Source organism: Pelobates fuscus, chromosome 3 (genome assembly GCF_036172605.1).
Source record: "Pelobates fuscus isolate aPelFus1 chromosome 3, aPelFus1.pri, whole genome shotgun sequence".
NCBI lineage: Eukaryota > Metazoa > Chordata > Amphibia > Anura > Pelobatidae > Pelobates > Pelobates fuscus.
Window position 1 is genome coordinate 182,773,968 of NC_086319.1, and position 19,260 is coordinate 182,793,227.

At 40.3% G+C, this 19,260-nt stretch overlaps 1 protein-coding gene across 1 annotated transcript in view; it reads right to left on the reverse strand.

Moving 5' to 3' along the window:
- The window catches only part of LOC134602671 (tetraspanin-11-like), a 235,443-nt gene extending 217,139 nt beyond the window's left edge, over positions 1–18,304 (reverse strand). Inside the window, exons 1-2 of the mRNA XM_063447794.1 lie at positions 18,261–18,304; positions 2,643–2,740 (exon numbers count right to left, since the gene is read on the reverse strand). Of these exons, the coding sequence (XP_063303864.1) occupies positions 2,643–2,729 (87 nt within the window). The 5' untranslated portion in view covers positions 2,730–2,740; positions 18,261–18,304. The remainder of the gene's footprint in view (positions 1–2,642; positions 2,741–18,260) is intronic.
- Positions 18,305–19,260: the final 956 nt, after the last annotated feature.

Sequence of the window (19,260 nt, forward strand, 5' to 3'; positions counted from 1 at the left end):
AGCGGCTGTCAATGAGACAGCGACTAGAGGCTGGATTAACCCATAGGTAAACATAGCAGTTTCTCTGAAACTGCTATGTGACGAACCCTGCTGCATAGACCTGTATTGCTGGTTCGTCTGTTTGCATTGGATTCGTGGATTTCCTGTCCGTATGCTGTTGTTCGTACGTTTTCTAAAGTACCGATTGAAACTACCAAACATCGGCCACCCAGGAGAGGAGTGTGCGGCCCATTAACACCTTGACCACAAATTAGAACGTTGTGGTTAACCACAAACACCTCTCCATTCCATTCGTACGGGTGGTCGTCGTTCGTATGCCGAACACGAGGCGGCGGCCATTTTGGACACGAGGCGAATCAGCGGTGTTCGGTGCAAAACCCATGGATCTAAAAACGGACTCTTTATCTACCGAACACCGCTGGAGACGGCCGTCTCCCCTTCTATTCCCTTGGAGGCATACGAACACTGGTCCGTTCGGGAGTTTCTTTCATTCGTATGAACTTACCCAGATAGCCGTCCCATGGAGTCATTCGTATACCGAAGGACTTATGAGAGACTTTGACTCCATGGCGATTGGACTGTGTACATCGGACCTGAGCGCTATTCGGTAGGAATATGCCCTCAGATTCAGGCTATCTGGGGATACGTTGCACGAACACTATATATTCGGTACTTCTGATTTTATGTATTTTATTGCATTTTTTGTGTTTGGTTTTAAAATGGCGATGGTTCCTATCCTCGGAGTTAATTAGGTTTCTCCCTAATTATCTCCAGGATAGGAACAGATGTATTATGGGTAAAATGGGAAGGGCTTGTGTTATAGCCACTGTGGTTGGCTACTGTTTAATATATTTTTCAGTCTTCCACCAGGTCCCCTAGGGGAGTGTCTACCTGGTGGAGACCTGCATAAATACTGGGCAGGTAGCCCCTATTAAACACATCACTGCTTGACCTTCAAGACGGAGCTTTGTCTCATTTGTGGAGGGATTGACTATTGGGACAGCGTTTTCGTTTATTTCTAGCTGTGGAAGGATTTCGGATGGATTGCTGATCGGGAGTTACCGCATTCGTATGCTCCGTTCGGGAGTTTTATGATCGGTTATACTGGAATTGCATTTCTGGAGAAAGGGGATTATCGACTAAACGGCAGCTTCACTCTCCAGGCGGTGAGTGTCTTAACATGCTATTTTTACAGCTGCAGGGTTAACCCTAGATGGACCTGGCACCCAGACCACTTCAATGAGCTGAAGTGGTCTGGGTGCCTATAGTGGTCCTTTGAACATGTGCAGTTGATTTTGGAAGAATTGCAAATTGAGGTTTTTAGTCATTTAGTTAGATAAAGAAATACAAATTATTTCTCCAAGTGTTAAAATGACCTCAAGGCTCAATTACAGAATAATTCCATCAATATTTGATAATTTGATTAATCAAGCACACAGCCCGGTCTACCAGACAGCCACTGGGGCGCTTATGGGTCCTTGGCAGACTTTTGGACATCCAGCGTCAGCTAAAAGTTTATAGGTAAGCATTGATTCAATACTTTTCTAGGGGGTAGACCTAATGCGATTGCGGTGCTTGCTGCACATGTGCATTAGGTCCCCGCCGGCTGAGGAGGAGCAGATGCACAGCATGGTCCAGCACTGAGGGATAGTGGTGCTGGAATCAGTTAACTGACAAAAGGGTTTTTAACTCTTTCAACACTGCATGGGGGGAGCCAGAGAGGGGGCACTATAGTACTATGAATACAACTTTGTATACCTAGCACTTTAGTCTCTCTTTAAATAGCAGGACGTTTTTAGTACCACTCCAATTTCCAATGTCCAAAAGTGCTAGCTCACCTGCCTCATCAAGGCAAAGTTCTAGTTAATGTAATGAGTGTAGAACTCACCTTAGATGTTTGCCTTGATGGGGCAGGAGACCATTTGCATCCATCTATGATTTTGCTGTTTGTGATTGTGCAAATGTGCGTATGCATGTGAATGAAAGTATCGCATGCTCTGGAATGATGGATACTGTAAGGATGAGGAGGAATGTGTCTTGCCCTGAGATCCCCAAATGGTAATTGTTTTGAGACTTAGACGGTCACTGTTACCTAAGGGTTTATAGATCATAAAGTGAAGGAAAAGGAGAGACAAAATAATGTGTGTCAAAAACGAAGGGAGTGGGCCAGAATACAATAGAAAGCATAGGTCTAGAATTTAGGGGTTCTCAACCCAGTCCTCAAGGACTCCCTACCAGTCCAGGATTTAGGGATTACCCTACTGTGTCTAATGTGTTTTTAGTGGGGGGAGAGGGGAATAAACACTTTAGACACAACAGGGTAATCATTAAATCCTGGACTGGTAGGGGGTCCTTGAGGACTGGGTTGAGAACCCCTGGTCTAGCATGTCCCCAGGCTTAGACATAAGGACAAGGGCAGCAACAGTTATTATATATCTTTGCTAGTTACTACTCAGTACTACTGGAGACCTGCACGTCTTGTCACGCATTGAATCTTGTTTTTCTGGGTCCTAAAAATTTTCTCTTTTCAATGAAAATATATCTACAAAAAAAACGAAACATTTTTGTATTTTATATAAATAATATTTTAGACTAGACATAGAATTTCTATCTGTTAGAGAAAACAAAATTTTGTTACTTACCCAAAAAAGGAAATTGTATAAAAACAGTAGATACTTTAGAAAAACAGTGCCCCTGTCGTCTTTTTCTTCATTGTAGGCATGCACCATATTGTCAGGAGCTAAAAATAAACAGTCAATAATTTACTTACAGATCAGCTTTTTCTCAAGCGCTTGTTTCCTTATAAAAGCTTTGCCATTATTGTTTGCATGTTGTACATAATTGATTTTCTTTTTTTAAGAGCTTAAATAGCAAGTAAACAAAAAACTAATTCCAGTCAAAACTCACGTGTATCTTTACCTTAATGAACTTTCAAATTAATGTGTGCACCCACAAATAAATTCACATTAACATATATAGCCAGAGCAGTAAAATGTGATGGTAGGTCCTGAAGAAAGCTTATGAGTTAGAAGCCCCCCCAAAATACATTCTCATACTTTGTACCTCCAAGATAACTTAAAGGTGCACTATAGTGTCAGGAGTTAAAAAATGTATTCCTGACACTATAGTGTTGAACCCAGTATTTAGCTCCCTGATCCCACTCTGATTGCACTGAAAAGGTATTTTTACTCACTTTTTCTCCCACACAGTGCCAGTCTCTACGTGGCTGGCCCCATCATTGTCCTGCTACCATGGCTGATATACTCAGCCTTGATGATCTCAGCCAATCCATTGCTTTCCTATAAAAAAGCATTGGGAGTCTGTTGCATATACACGGCAAAACGTAGCGTTGCCAATCAGCATCTCCTCATAGAGATGCATTGAATCAATGCATCTCTGTGGGGAACATTCAATGCCTCCATACAGAGCATGGAGATGCTGAACACCAGTTCTGCACACTCTGCAGCGCTGATCCAGGAAGCACCTTAGTGGCTGTCTGAGTGACTGCTACTAAAGGTGTTACTAAGCAGCAATGTAAACACTCGCTTTTCTTTGAAAAAGCAGCATTTACATTGAAAATTCCGCAGGGACAGCCTATAGACACCAGAACAACTGCATTAAGCTGTAATTGTCTGGTGACTATAAAGTCCCTTTAATATTTTCCCATTTCCTTTCTCCAAATGTATAATTTCCCCAAAATACGGCATTTGTGAGTCTATTTGTGTTATTCAGTTTTCATCTACTGCTTTGTCAAGATGGCTGCCTTCTAAGATAAACAAATCCCTCACATCTTTCTACATTCTGTCAAGCGGAGTACAACCCAGCAATACGTAAAATTCTAATTATGTTGTCATACAGTCAATGTATTTGTTTACAAGAGGGTCTTCCAAAAGGTAATAAGAAGGATTTGACACAAACGCATAATACATAAACTGACGAAAGGGATAGCAAGAATAACAGCACAGGTATAAATATCAGTTGCCCTTTGTTTTACCCCAACAGAAAATTAAGGGGTTTCACACATCCTATGATTTGACATGTACGGATCTTACCGCTTGCTTCATCATGCCACTATTACTCTAAAGTGGGAGCTACTCTTTTCTAAACCTGACAACATGAACATGGGTTCATAGAACACACTGGGCTATCACTTAGCCTATCTTAATAAGTAGTTATGTATGTACATGTCTCCAGGGATATGCATCTTGAACAGCAGTAGTTGCAAAGCCATCCACATCACAGTGCACTTCCAGTTAAGTGTCAATATGGATACTCATAATGAATAATCATACCATTAGGGCTTGAGTGATTAAGTACCATCTGCCCATATAGCTATTTGGAACATGGGACTATCTATCTTAGTGCTAGTGAACATGGGGTCACCTAACCCCCATAATTATACATATAGTCTCTCTCTCTCTCTCTCTCTCTCTCTCTCTCTCTCTCTCTCTCTCTTTATTTATCTACACTGATCAGCCACAATCTTAAAACCACTGACAGGAGAAGGGAATTTCAGTGATTATGTTGTTGCAATGTTACCTGTCCAGGGATGGTGGGGATATATTAGGCAGTGAGTGAACAGTCATTTCTTTAATTTCATGTGTTGGAAGCAGGAGAAATGGGCAAGCGAAACGTTCTGAGAGACTTTGACAAGGGCCAAATAGTGCTGGCTAGACAACTGGGTTAAAGCATCTGCAAAATGGCAAGTCTTGTTTGGTGTTCCTGGTGTTCAAGAGAATTAAGTGCTCAAAAATAGTCCTGTTATACAATAGCAGCAACAACCTTCCAAAGTTCCCTCTTTTTGGCTTGAAAAATGGTAATTTTTCACAGTATGTTAGTTGCGCTTCAAATGGATATGTAAAACAGAAATAGAGAAAAGATCAAATGGCGGAGTGTATTTAGAAACCTGTAATGAATGTGGAAAGATTTATTAGGGCTGCAGACCAGCTCTGGAACTCAAGTTTGGGCAGAACAATCCCTGCTTATGGATATGTGGACATCTTTCTTATCAGGTATGGATCTTCAGTGGAGTATTATTATGGGATATGAAAAAATATATAATGTAGTATGTAGATAGAAGGTGGATATAAATAGCAATATATAGCAATGAATAAGTGGTACAATCCCCACTGCTGGATTATGTGTAATCAGATGTTCTCAACAGTATTATGCAAGATAAAACAAATGCAATGCTCTGTGTAGATACAAAATTGTGTAATATAACATAGAAGAAGAATCCTACTTACATACTACTGAGCAATATGATATTGCTCAATCCTTCTGGCATAGGTGGATATAATCCCCACCAATGATAATGAAGATGGAGTGTAGTCACAAGCAAATGTAGATGCAGGAACAGGATAAATATATAAGGAAATAAGAAGGTGGAAGCCAGGAACCTATATATACTTTGGAAAAACCTTTAATAAATTGAAACGCATTAGTGTTTTTTAAAATATTTTTTATTATATTTGACCATTTTAATGTTTTTATAAAGTCCAAAATACAGCTGTTTTTTTATCCTGCTCCTGGATCTCCATCTGTTTGTGACTATACCCCATCATCAATATCCTTGGTAGGGATTATATCCACCTATGCCAGGAAGGATTGAGCAATATCTTATTACTCAAAAGTATGCAAGTAGAATTCCATGTTATACTGCACCATTTCATATCTGCAGAGAGTACTATATTTATGTTTTATCTTGCATCATCAGGTTGCACATAATCCAGAAGTGGGGATTTTACTATTTAATGCTGTTCTGCTTGAGCCACATAGTAATGTACTCACACTTATCTTGTGAATACATTACTATGTATTGCTTTTATATCCACCTATTTACGTCATACTATACTATATATTACTCCTGTCTTTTGTTTCATATCCCATAATAATACATTGTTGAAGATTCATATCTGATAGGAAAAGCATCCACATATCCATAGGTGATGATTGTTCTGCTCAAATTTGAATTCCAGAGTTGACCAGAAGCTCTAATATATATTAATGGTTTTCCACTATTACTTTATCCAAGTTCCTGAATATATTCCACCATTGGATCTTTTTTCTGTTTTACAACTCACCTATTTGAAGTGCAACTACCAACATATCAACATACTGGAAAAAACATGCAGTGTTTGGAACTACCAAAAGTGGTGTAAGGAAGGACAGCCGGTGAACCAAGTCAGAGTCATGGATACCCAAGACTCATTGGTGTCCGTAGGGAGCAAAGGCTAGTCAGTTTTATTCAATCATGCAGAAGAGCTACTGTAGCTCAAATTGCTGAAAAACTTAATGTTGGCCATGAAAGAAAGGTGTCAGAACACACAGTGCATCACGGTTTTCTGGGTATGGGGCTGCGTGCCCATGAAGATCCCTGTCCACCACTGAAACTTCCATCAGTTTGGGCATGAGCACCAGAACAGGACCATGAAGCAATGGAAGAAGGCTGCCTGGCCTGATAAATCCCGTTTTCTTTTAGATCATTTGGATGACCGGGTGCTTGTGTGTCATTTACCTGTGGAAGAGATAGCACAAGGATGCCCTTTGGGAACAAGGCAGGGCGACAGAGGACGTGTTAGGCTCTGGGAAATGTTCTGCTGAGTACTGGCATTCTTGTGGATGTTACTTTGACACATGCCACCTACCAAGAGATTGTTCCAGACCATGTACACCTTTTGATAGCAATGGTGTTCCCTGATGGCACTGGCATATTTCAGCAGGATAATGAACCCTGCCACACTGCAACTGTTGTTCAGGAATGGTACGAGAAACATGATAAAAAGTTCAAGGTGTTACCTTGGTGTTCAAATTTCCCAGATTACAATATGATTGAGCATCTGTGGTATGTGTTGGAACAACAAATCAAATCCGTGGAGGCCCCACCTCGCAACCGCGAAAAGGATCTGCTGCTATTGTTTTGATGCAAGATACCACAGTAAAAGTTCAGAGGTCTTATAAAGTCCATTGCTTGATGCATCATAGCTGTTTTGGCAGCATGAGGAAGAGCTACACGAGGTGGTCTTAATATTGTGGCTTTTCAGTGTATGTCCAGGTATCTGCTAGGTTGAGAGAGGCAGCTTATATATCAAGGTCATTAGTAAGATGTGATACAGCAAACAGCTCTATAAAAGTAAAATAACCAAGTCAAGAGTTTGATGTTTTTACAGGGAATGGGAAAAACTTGTGTTGCTTCCTTTGAAAGTTGCAGCATTAGTTTCTACAAGATGGGAAAAACAGCAGAATACTCTCTATGGCTGGCATTGTGGCATCAGAAAAACCTTCAATGGTAAAGGAGACAGCAGTAGATTTTATGGGGAATTGATGTAGCATAGGCTTACTTATTTGTTTCTTAAAAGTGATGGCAATCAGAGTACAAACTTCAAGGTGTAGTTTCTGTGCCCAAATGGCATCCGCTTATATAGTACATCCACCGCTAGTAATTTCAACGGCTAATAGCTTCTAGACCTAAATCGAGGGCTAGATATTATGTAACAGTTATACGAGATGTAAAATTTGAGAACTAACAAACACTAACCATATCTGACTGTTCTGAGTTTCTTCAAATTGAATTATATTGAACAATGATACAATATCAACCAAACAGTTACCATTGAACAGCTTTTTATTTTATTTGATTAGCTTTACTAGCTTTCCTTTAAACACACAGCAGGTTTCAGCAAAATACAGCCTTTGGTGACATTAATAGCGTGTTTATTTTCTACAGAAGCTAAATTACCTCTTGTTACATAATAAAAAGAAACTTTAGCACCAGAAGAGAAAACCAACATTTAAAAAGCAATTTACTGTTTTTTTGTCTGCAATTTCATTTAAAGGGACATACATCACTTGATTTTTTTTTTAAACCAGAAAGAAAACACTTTTACACAAATATGCAAACTAAAATAAATATAAAATAAATATAAAATAAAAATAAAACAAAAGTTTGTAAAGTATGTAAAAAGAAGAAGAATACACTTACTATAAACTTTCTCGGATTGCTTTGTCTTGTACGCCTCTCAGTTAGGGGAGCTCACTGCTTTGCACAGTGAATCCTGCTATATACAAGTGACACCCACACTGCACTGCACAGTGAGTCCTGCGATATACTGTGTGACAAACAATGCTCTGCACAGTGAATCTTGCTATATACCAGCAGGGCCGGATTAACATAGGGGCTGATGGAGCTGCAGCTCCATGGAATAGGCCCATTTACATAATATATATATATATATTTTTTTTTTACACCTTTTTTTTTTTTAACACATTTTACACACTAATCTTAGGTTTGCCACCTGACTGGTATTTTACCAGCACAGCCGGTATTTGAGGTTGCCTGGCATGCCAGTATTGCAGTAATACCGGCAATACAAATGCAGATATTTTTCTCAGTATAAACAGAGATTACTCTGCAATACCAGCACCAGCCAGTAGGGGTCACTGTGTGTGGAGAGAGGCAGAGATAGGAAGTTACAGCATATCCCTCCCTGCCTCTTTCTACACACTGCAGAGTGCAGACAGCAGCTTCCAGCCTGCAGAGACAGCCTTCAGCTCAGGGAAGTGAGGGATGAGGGGAAAGGCAGCAGGAAGACATGTGGACACTGAGACACTAGGGAACAGTGGGAGACCTGGGGCACTGAAACACTAGGGGCACTGGGGACACCGAGACACTAGGGGACACTGTGAGACATGGGGACACTGAGACACATTGGGATGCTGTGAGACATAGGGACATTGGGAGACACATTGAGACACTGAGACAGTAGGGACACAGTGTCTCCATGTCTCCCAGTGTCTGTGTCCCCATGGCTCCCAATGTCCCCATGACTCCTAGTGTCCCCATGGCTCCCAGTGTCCCCAAATGTCTGTGTCCTCATGTCTCCCAGTGTTCACATGTCTCCCAGCCAGTGTCCCTAGTGTCTCATTGTCCCTATGTCTCCCAGTGTCCCTATGTCTCCCAGCCAGTGTCCCTAGTGTCTCAGTGTCCCCATGTCTCTGTGTCCCTATTGTCCCCATGTCTCCCAGTGTCCCCATGTCTATGTCCACAAGTGCCCCATGTCTCCCAGTGTCTCCAAGTGTCTCAGTGTCCCCATGCCTCCCAGCCAGTGTCCCTAGTGTCTTAGTGTCCCCAAATGTATGTGTCCCCATGTATCCCAGTGTCTGTGTCCCCATGTCTCTGTGTCCCTAGTGTCTGTGTCCCCATTTCTCCCAGTGTCCCTAAATGTCTCAGTGTCCCCATATCTGTATCCACAAGTGCCCCCATGTCTCCCAGTGTCCCCAAGTGTCTCAGTGCCCCCATGTCTGCCAGTGTCCCCAAGTGTCTCAGTGTCCCCAAGTGTCTCAGTGTGCCCGGGTCTCACTGTGTCCCCTGGGAGAAATGAGGACACTGAGACACTGGGAGACTAGGGGACTGGGCGACATGGGGACACTGACACTGTGATACATAGGGACACTGATGCCAGGTTGGCCTTCCAATTCTTTGGTCAGACGTGTCCCCATTTTTGGGCATGTTTGCCCCTTTTTGCAATTCTGGTCATGTGATTCGCATCAGTGGCCCACCACCCCGCCCATTGACTTCCTACTTCACTGGACACTGCTGTTAGGGGGTATGGATTTACTTGAAAGATGAAAACATAAATTAGAGAAAGAGCATATAGTATGTGTTTTCTTATAGCTGCATCCTTTGAGTTTCCCTCCAACACCATCTCCATCAGACACATGGCGCTTGGGAGGTATGACTGTTTTAGTGTTTTTGGTCGATAAGATTCTGTAATTAGGCCCCATCATAATTGTCAGCACTATGCCCACTGGGCTCTTAATCTGGCCCTGTATACCAGTGACACCCACACTGCACTGCGCAGTGAATCCTGCAATATACTGTGTGACACACAATGCTCTGCACAATGAATCCTGCTCTATACCCACACAGTGACACCCACACTGTCTTCCACAATGAATGCCTCCATTCATTAAGTGACACACTGCTCTGCACAGTGAATCCTGCTATGTACTGAGTGTCACCCACAAAGTATGCCACTCAGTATATAACGGGTTTTACATGACAGTGTGAGTGTCACTCAGTACATAGCGATATTGTGCAGAGCAGTGTTGGTGTGACTCAATATATATTTGGATAGGTAAATTCTAAACCTAATATACATAACCCCACGTAAATTCTTTATGTTGCCCCATGATATTGCTCAAACAAAATCACCCTCAGGTTGAAGCCATGATGTCGCTTTGGACACACACATAAATACATGGATGCACATAGACAGACTGATACACATACAGACATGCACACTCTGATACATGCACACACATACACAGTGATGCACAGAGACACACAATGGCACGCAGACACACACACATTAAAAAAAAAAAACAGGAAGAAAATCACAGTGTGTATCCTGTAGTGTGTATTGTTACATGTGTGTGTGTGTCTGGCAGTGCGTATCTTTGTATGTGCCTGAGATTGTGTGCTTGACAGTGCGTATCCTTGTGCATCTGTGAGTGTATATATTTGTTTATGTGTATCTGCGACTGTGTTTGAAAGACAAAATCTGTGTCTGTGGTTGTCTGTGAGCATGTATATCAGTTACTGGTATTGTGTGTGCAGGGGAACTGCTTGCAGTGTGTGTGTATGGTGGCTGCTAGTGGCTTTGATGTGTGTATTGTGTTTATGCAAAGCTATGCTGTGTGTGAGTTGTGATTGTCTAAGAGAGTTATGGTCTGTGGTGGGATGCAATGATGGAACTAGAGACATGCCCATCGGGTGGCTCTAAGTGCATGGGCCACTCAATGGGCCCCCTCAGTGTGCGGGCCCCAGTGTAGTTTACCATCAGCACTGGCTGTAGTTCTGCTGCTACGCCTTCCTGCTAAACCTTTTCAGGAGATGCAAGACTATTTACCATGGCAGAAATGCTGCCTCAGCTGTGGTATTCAAGGTATTTACTATTAGACATGGAAGATCTTTCTTCTGGGACAGACAAAAAAAATTCTCCCTGTGACACAGGAGATGCCATTTCTTTCAGGGGTCAAATCCTGGGGAAAAATTGTGAGAACTCAACCTATATTTCCACCACCCAAAGATAGCTGAGATGCCCTGTGTTTATTTTGCACAATGCAAACAAATTTATTGACACAATGTGGGGTACCAAAAAACATTGGACAAGGCTAACGTGTTTGTAGAATGGTCTGTATGTGGTGAATTCTGTGTTTAAAGGGGTCTGTTTATGGTGTACTATGTGTAGTCAATATGTATTGTATGCTAATGTAGCTGTATTCCAAATCTATACAGAAAGAAAATGGAATTGGGGGCACACCCAGAACATGCATTTCAAGCAGTGGTGCTGTCGTAAAGACCAAAACAAATACAAAATACAGTTAAAGGAACAGCGCACACACACACACAAGCTGTAATGATTAACCCAACACATAGAGTGAAAGCCAGTAGAAACAAAGACAGATAGAAATTTCCTAAGCCGGTCCTTAGAGTGGGCCAACAAGCCAAGGTCAAGGGAAGCCAAAAATACACAAGGGAACCAGAAACCAGAATAGTCGATAATAAGCCGGGTCAAGTGCCAAAATTACCAAAAAGACAGAAGAACGCGCTATTGGGACACTAGAGACACTAGGAACCACAACAGGGCACTGTGCTTTGGGCAAACTGAATTTTTATATGTTTGGGGTGTGGTTAGCATAGCCATGCCCCAAAATGTGCGAGTGTGCTGAGCTCTATCGATTAGAGCTCCACTGATGTCATGATGCCGGCGCGCATGCGCCGCCTCATAAAAAGGGGTGGAGGCACAGCATTCAGCTTCCGAGAGGCTGACCGGAGCCTCTGACAGCGTGGGAGTGGCGGCAGATTGGAGGAACACCAGGGTGAGTACAGGCAGCTTTACATTGATTTGGAATCTGGACCAGATTCCTGTTGGGCTGAGCACCCAACCCATCCCTTTGGAGGTGACCACAGGAAAGCGTATATTGAGGAGTCTCTTGAAGCAGTTTATACTGCAAGTAAAGTGACAAGACAGTAGTATACCCACTAACCATAAGCAATAAAGCTGCTAAATTGAAAGTGGTTCCAGGTGAACCTCACTAACACCAAAAGTAGAAAACAGAAAGCAATAAAGTGGAAACCACCTTCACAAAAATAATGAGATACAACCTGAGGAATATATCCAAAATTGGAATATTCTATATAAGCATGTAATAAAATCTGAAATGATAAAAAGTGTATATCATAGCGTAACACAGTAAGATAATGATTGGAAATTGTGGAGTAAGTAATGCACTCACAAACAAAAGTGTAAATCAGGCCTCTCACCCCCCTGGGGTATATGTAGTATGGGACTTGATAGTAGATCCAGATATTAGAATGTCTTCAGAGAAATGGGAAGAAAAGGACCATGCATAGTGAAAGTACGTATAAAAATATCAAAAGAGAATTTATTGGTTACACTTACAGACATAAAGTGGTAGTAAGCATGTCTCCACTCTCAGTGGAACTGGAAGGCAGAGTAGTAAATGCCGGACACAGATCCAATCAGAGTAGCAGAGTACAGGAACAATAAAAGGACTATAAATAAAATCAAGAAACAGTCCGAAAAAGTTCAATATCCCCAGTCTAATCGACAAGATCATTTTAATAAAAAGAAACAACAATCTAGAGTCCGTAATCCATCTGGTCCAAGTTCTAGTTATAGGACAGGACACAAATCTTCCAATTCTAATTCCTTTAATCGTAAACATTATGCTACTTCCAATTCCAATTCTAACTCCAATTCTGGAGACCATTTTAACTCTAACTCCAATTCATATTCCAAATTTAATTCATACTCGAACTCGAATTCAATTCTTATTCCAATTCCAATTCTAATTCTAATTCATATTCTAATTCTAATTCGTATTCCAAATCTGTCTCCAAGAAACATAGTCCACCATGTTCGTCTAGCAATTCCTTTTCCAGAAGTGACAATCAAGAGATTTTTTTAGACAAGGGGCGAGACCCAAGGTCAGATCGAAATTATACACTCCCAACTCACAACAGATTCCAAACACTAAGATCTCCAATAAAAAAAAGACCGCACTCAGAGGTAGAGGAGGAACAGAGTACATCAGTACATCTGCCATACAGACAGAATTAGAAAAAAACGAAGGTATTTTTAATCTGTCCCAGGTTAATTTCACATCAGATGAACTTTCACTCCTTAAGAAGGGATTGAAGTTTGCTCCTGCATCCAACCTAAATTCTTTCAATTTATATCTTGATAACCAGAAATTTCTTAAAAAATTAACCATTAAAAGATTCTTCCATAATAGGGACACTGATAATACCCAGACAATTTTACCAATACAGTTTGATATACAGGAGGAACCGCTAGATGATCCAGAATCTAGAGGAGGGATCACGCACACCCCTTTCAAACCTAAATCACATTTCTATCCCTGGTCTGCTAAAAGTAAATACTTAGACATCTTCAATGAATTAGTTCAAGCAGATCTAGACAAATTAAATGACCTTAAATACCATTCTAATCTAAACAAAAAAGAAAGATCAGCTCTAAAAACTCTCATTGAGAATCCCAACATAGTGATAAAAGAGGCGGATAAAGGGGGAGGTACAGTCATTATGGACAGATCCTATTATATGGAGGAGGCTTATAATATCCTTTATGATCTAAATACATATGAGATTCTATCATGTAATCCCACCCCTATGTTTTTGCAAGTTTTGAAAGAACTTCTTGATCTGGGCTTAGAAAAAGGGATTTTAAATAAAAAGGAGTATGATTTTATTTTTAACCCTAAATGCAAAACTGCCACCTTTTATTTTTTGCCCAAGATTCACAAAAATCTCCATAAACCTCCTGGCCGCCCTATAGTGAGTGGTATTTCCTCTTTGTCATGCAATTTGTCCGAGTACATCGACTTTTTTTTACAACCTTATGTCCCACTGAGTTATTCCTATATTGGAGATACCAGGCACATTTTGCAAGATATTAACAACATGCCATGGAAGTCTACATATATTTTGGCTACGGCCGACATCACTGCTCTCTATTCAAATATCCCGCATGAGAAAGGCACTTCTGCCATACAGGACACACTTGAACACCATCAATTTCTTCCATTGACTCAAATCGAATTTCTGATGCAATGTATCTCATTTGTATTGACAAAGAATTTTTTTTGGTTTAGTGGCCAATATTTTTTACAGAAGTGTGGCGTCGCCATGGGTACCAAATTTGCCCCCAGTTTTGCCAACATATACGTCTCCCACTGGGAACAGCGTCATATTCGGCTGGGTGCCCATTCTGGGGGCAGTTTGGTCCTATGGCGACGCTACATAGATGATGTGTTGTTGGTATGGGAAGGTTCTGCTGCAAGTCTGGAAATGTTTTTTGAATTTGTTAATTCTAATAATTATAATCTCAAATTCACCCATAATACCAGCCCAACTTCACTGGATTTTTTGGATCTTTCTATCTATATAGAAAACAACCAACTCAAAACGAAAACATTTTTCAAACCAACAGACTGTAACACCGCAATAGATCTGTCTAGTGCTCATCACCCTCCTTGGCTTTCAAATATACCTAGAAGCCAACTAATTTGTCTTAGACGAAATTGTTCAGACGATTCTACTTTTTTACAACAAGCCCAGTTGATCAAGACACGATATTTGGAGAAAGGTTATAACCAAGTTCAAATTGATTCAGATATACAGAACATACTGGACACAGATAGAACACAATTTTTGACAAATAGGAATAAAAATAAAAAGCGATTTGACAATGGTTCAGGATCACAGAAGAACGATTTCCAATTCGCTTTTATTACCCAGTATAATCATCATGCAAAAAAGATTCAAAAAATTTTAAACAAATATTGGTATATCTTGCAAAGAGATAGTGTACTTAAGGAGATCATTCCAAATAGACCTAAAATTATCTACAAACGAGCATCTAACCTCAAAAATAAACTGGCCCCCAGCCTTCTTCCTATACAGTCTGTACCTACTCCTAGTAGCTCTTTTCTCCAACCTCTAAAGGGCTTCTATTGTTGTGGCCATTGTTCCACATGTAAATATCAAAAAAGGAAAATAACCAGCTTTACGAGTACTCAAACTAAAAAAACTTACGTAATTAAGAAACATATTCAATGTTCCACCACTTTTGTCATTTATTTACTTCAATGTGGATGTGGAGCCCAATATGTAGGCCGCACCACTAGGAAGCTCCATATTAGACTTTTGGAGCATTTTAATAATATTAAAAAAAGTATATTAGATCATAGCGTGTCAAAACATTGCAGTACTTGTCCCCTTTTCCAATGGGAACAACTACAAGTGTTTGGTATAGAACACATCACATTAGGATGTAGAGGAGGAGACAAACTACAAGAATTAATACGCCAGGAAGCGTTTTGGATTTACACCCTTAAAACACTGCATTATGGTCTAAATGCTGAAATAGACTTGGCAGGGTTAATTTAATCTGATTCAGCTATCATATATGTAGTATTCTGGGTATTCCTTTTTTCTCTCATCTTATGTTTTATGTTTCTTGGTTTTTAAATATTATTATTTATTTTTAATTTGTTTTCATGGCCTTTTTAGGTCATTATTAATGTACCTTGGGATTGTGGTTATTGTCAATTCTGGTTGGTCTACCCTGTTATATATATCCATATAATAGCTTTCAGCATATTGTTATTTCTATGGGTTATTTTAAGTTCTGTACTATGCTACTTTTAGGAGCATTGTATCTTATCTATACACCAATGTGGTGATTGGCGTTATGGCATCCATTTGGGGCATTAGGATTTCCATGCCCCATGTGTCTGCCCTTTTGCTTGCTGATCCATATTCTTGTATACTACTAGTATATATTTTTATTGTCTTTTTACCATTGTATCTCGCGGCGATTATTTGCCGTTTTTCGTTGGTCTTTATTCTTCATTAATCTCTTTGGCGACATTTCGCCTGGTGTATACATTTTTCTCTATCATTTAGATTTCCACGCATGCGCATTTAGGTATCGGTTCTTTCAACATGTTTAGAACTCTTTTTCCGATCACGCATGCGCAATTCAGACGGATGGACGTCACAGGAAGTACAATTCTGCGTTCCAGTGTGGAACACACGCTGCCGGTGAACGGCATCAAGGAAGATTGAATTGGATATAAAAGTTCCCACATACTCGAATCTACTCATATCCCTGAAGAAGTCCTCCATTTACTACGGACGAAACGCGTTGGATATTGAACTTTTTCGGACTGTTTCTTGATTTTATTTATAGTCCTTTTATTGTTCCTGTACTCTGCTACTCCGATTGGATCTGTGTCCGGCATTTACTATACTGCAAGTAAGTATTGCTAGTTAGCATATAAATATCCTATGTAAAAATGAATGTAGGACCCACTAATATTGGGCTACTGTGACGCAGTGGTGGGCTTAACACAACATGGCCATATGGTGGAACTGAATCTCCATATTTATTTGCTAAGATAGATGATTTTAAGTAGCCTTGTTAAATGTAAAGCTGTATATTTGTTTGTGTGTGTGCTGTTCCTTTTACTGTACTTTGTATATGTTTTAGTCTAACCACTGCTTAGAAATGCATGTTCTGAGAGTGACTGTGTGTGGGAGGATGAATGTGACAGGGTGATTGCAAAGCATGAGCGTTTCAGAGTAACTAGGAAAACAAGAAGAGAACGGAATCTGTCCTATAGTATATGGAGAAATACACCATATGTCATAACAATGTTATGACATATGGTGTATTTCTCCATATACTATAGGACAGATTCCGTTCTCTTCTTGTTTTCCTCCTAACTACGTAGGGTTACCCCCTGTTCTGTCCTTTGGGACCAATTATTCGGCCAGTCTCCTCTTTCAGAGTAACTATGTTTGGCGGTTAATGTGACAGGGTGAATCTCTGTGTGGGCTATGACAGTGGCATTTTGCGTGGTGGCTGAATGTGACAATGTGATTGTGTAATGGTGCTGTGGGTGACATGATGACTGTGTGTGGGGGGTAGTGAGTGTGGTAGAATGACTGTTCGGGTATGAGTGTGACAGGGTCTCTGTGTGTAGGTTTGTATAACAGGATGACTGTGGTGAAGTAAGTGTGTTTTTGCAGGGTGAGTTTTTTACTGCACCCTCCCTACTGCTTATCCTTTGTACAAGGAGGAGGGCTCTAATGCCTGATTCTCTGGTAGTCCATTTGCCTGTTTGAACCCCTAGTGGCCCAATAGTCTGCCTGAATGACTAGTGGTCTGGTAAGCTGAAATGACTTATAATGGTGACATCTAGGCAACATTCATCACCTAGGGGGAGTGACAACCATGAACGTGCATAATGAACATTCATGGTGTTAAAGGATCATTTGATGTCATGGATGACATTAACAGATCGTTGAATCGCACATGTGATCCCAAGGAATGGGACACTGTTTGGTTGAATCAGTGTCCTCCTTTAAGGCAACACAGGGAAGAAAAAGCAGGTATATATTAAAAAACAGATGAGGAGCAGTGATGGAGTAAGGAAGAAGGAATAGAAATAGAACAAATAGCATAACATTTGGGAGCTAGAAAGGAGAATTTGGACTCCTGCAGAAGTCTCAAACAAGTTTAACCAGCTCTGAAATTGAACTGGGCACTGGTTAGCAAAGTTACCACAGTTCATTTTCTGCATGTTATGTGAATTAAAGTATTCATGTTTTCACAACTGCTCAAAACAGTCTCCTGGTTGTACAGACAGAAACCCATTAACATTAAAAACTAATACGTTTTGTTATATCCAAATAACTGCTCAGTAGGCTAATAGCCACACAATCTGCTCATTAAATTAAACCAAACTACATATTTTCCAAATCTGCAAGTAAATTTAGCTAAACCACTGTGGACAGTTTGTATTCTATTCGTACAGTATTTGCCTTCACCCCAAATTGCACAGCTTGGTACAAAAGTCGGCATTTTGTTTAACAGTTGCTCCCAAATCAATTTCCATTCATTTTTGACGTGTTTCAAGACAAATGCCTTCTATGCCAACTATAAGATTGATAAAACCTGGGCCTTTGGGATGCACTGATTTACAATTTAGTACAAATTATAGCACTGCAGCATACCATGCATGTAAACATAATGGAATGATACAATTTAATGTTTGAATAAACTATTTAGTACCTCAATTTACAGAACTTAAAAGCATAACAATAGGGAATCTTCTTACCATTTGTCACTGAGTGCACTTACCGTGGCGCTGTGTTATGGCTAAATACAGATGTTGAATGTTTCCTCTGCAGTAGCTCTGAGCTAAATAAAATGTAATCAATGTTGTGTTTTTCCAAGAGCTAGTGGTTGTACTGAGCATGAGACAGCAGCTTTTAAAGAGCCCGTCTCCTCATTAAGCTGACGAACAAGATCCTGTGGTTTTATGATAGTTCCAGTGCAAAAGACAAAAGACTGAACCAACTTTCCGGAGTGATTTTCAATTTGTAATTCAGGTCAAGCTTGCATTTTATCTCTTTACTGCCATCTCCTGGTGAAAATATTATTTTTCCTCCATAGTAATGGAATGAATCAATGCAAAGTAATAGTTTCAATCATACTCTCTGTATTTTAGACATACATTTTCTCCCCAAGAAGACTTATACTGTTGGGATTAACCAAACTGGTTATAGATTAAAGCGGCTCTGTCATGCCACCCTAACCTAAATAGACTACTCTTCTCCTTGTTCCAAATCTGGTCTCCTTTTCTTCAATTTTGATCATTTCATGTAAAATACAGAAGATGACCTAGAGACCTTCTTTGTCAACTGTACTTTTCCTTCACTTGACAATGTTTGACAAAGGGTGGACCATTTACTTTGTCAAGTTTAATATTCCCACAATGCTCACCTGTGTCCGGCATTCTTGCAAATCTTCCTCTGCGCTTCTCTGAACTTTGAGCATGTTCTCTACAAGTTCATTTTCATTTCTGTTTCTGGACATGTGCAGAAAGCATATCAAAGTATGGGCAGATGAGTTTGTCACGGCCAGTACATAGAAGATGAAGAAGATTATATTATGGTTCTCACTCTGAGCAGATAATGCTGAGAAACAAGCCTACAATCTGCTAAATATGCATTGCCATTAGTTTTTGTTTTTTTAAACTCTTTATTTTTCGTTGACAAGCATGACATAATTAGGCAGGTGAGTTTGATGCTTACGCAGAAGCTCCTTGCATTTTATTACATTAGCTTTTTGCACATTT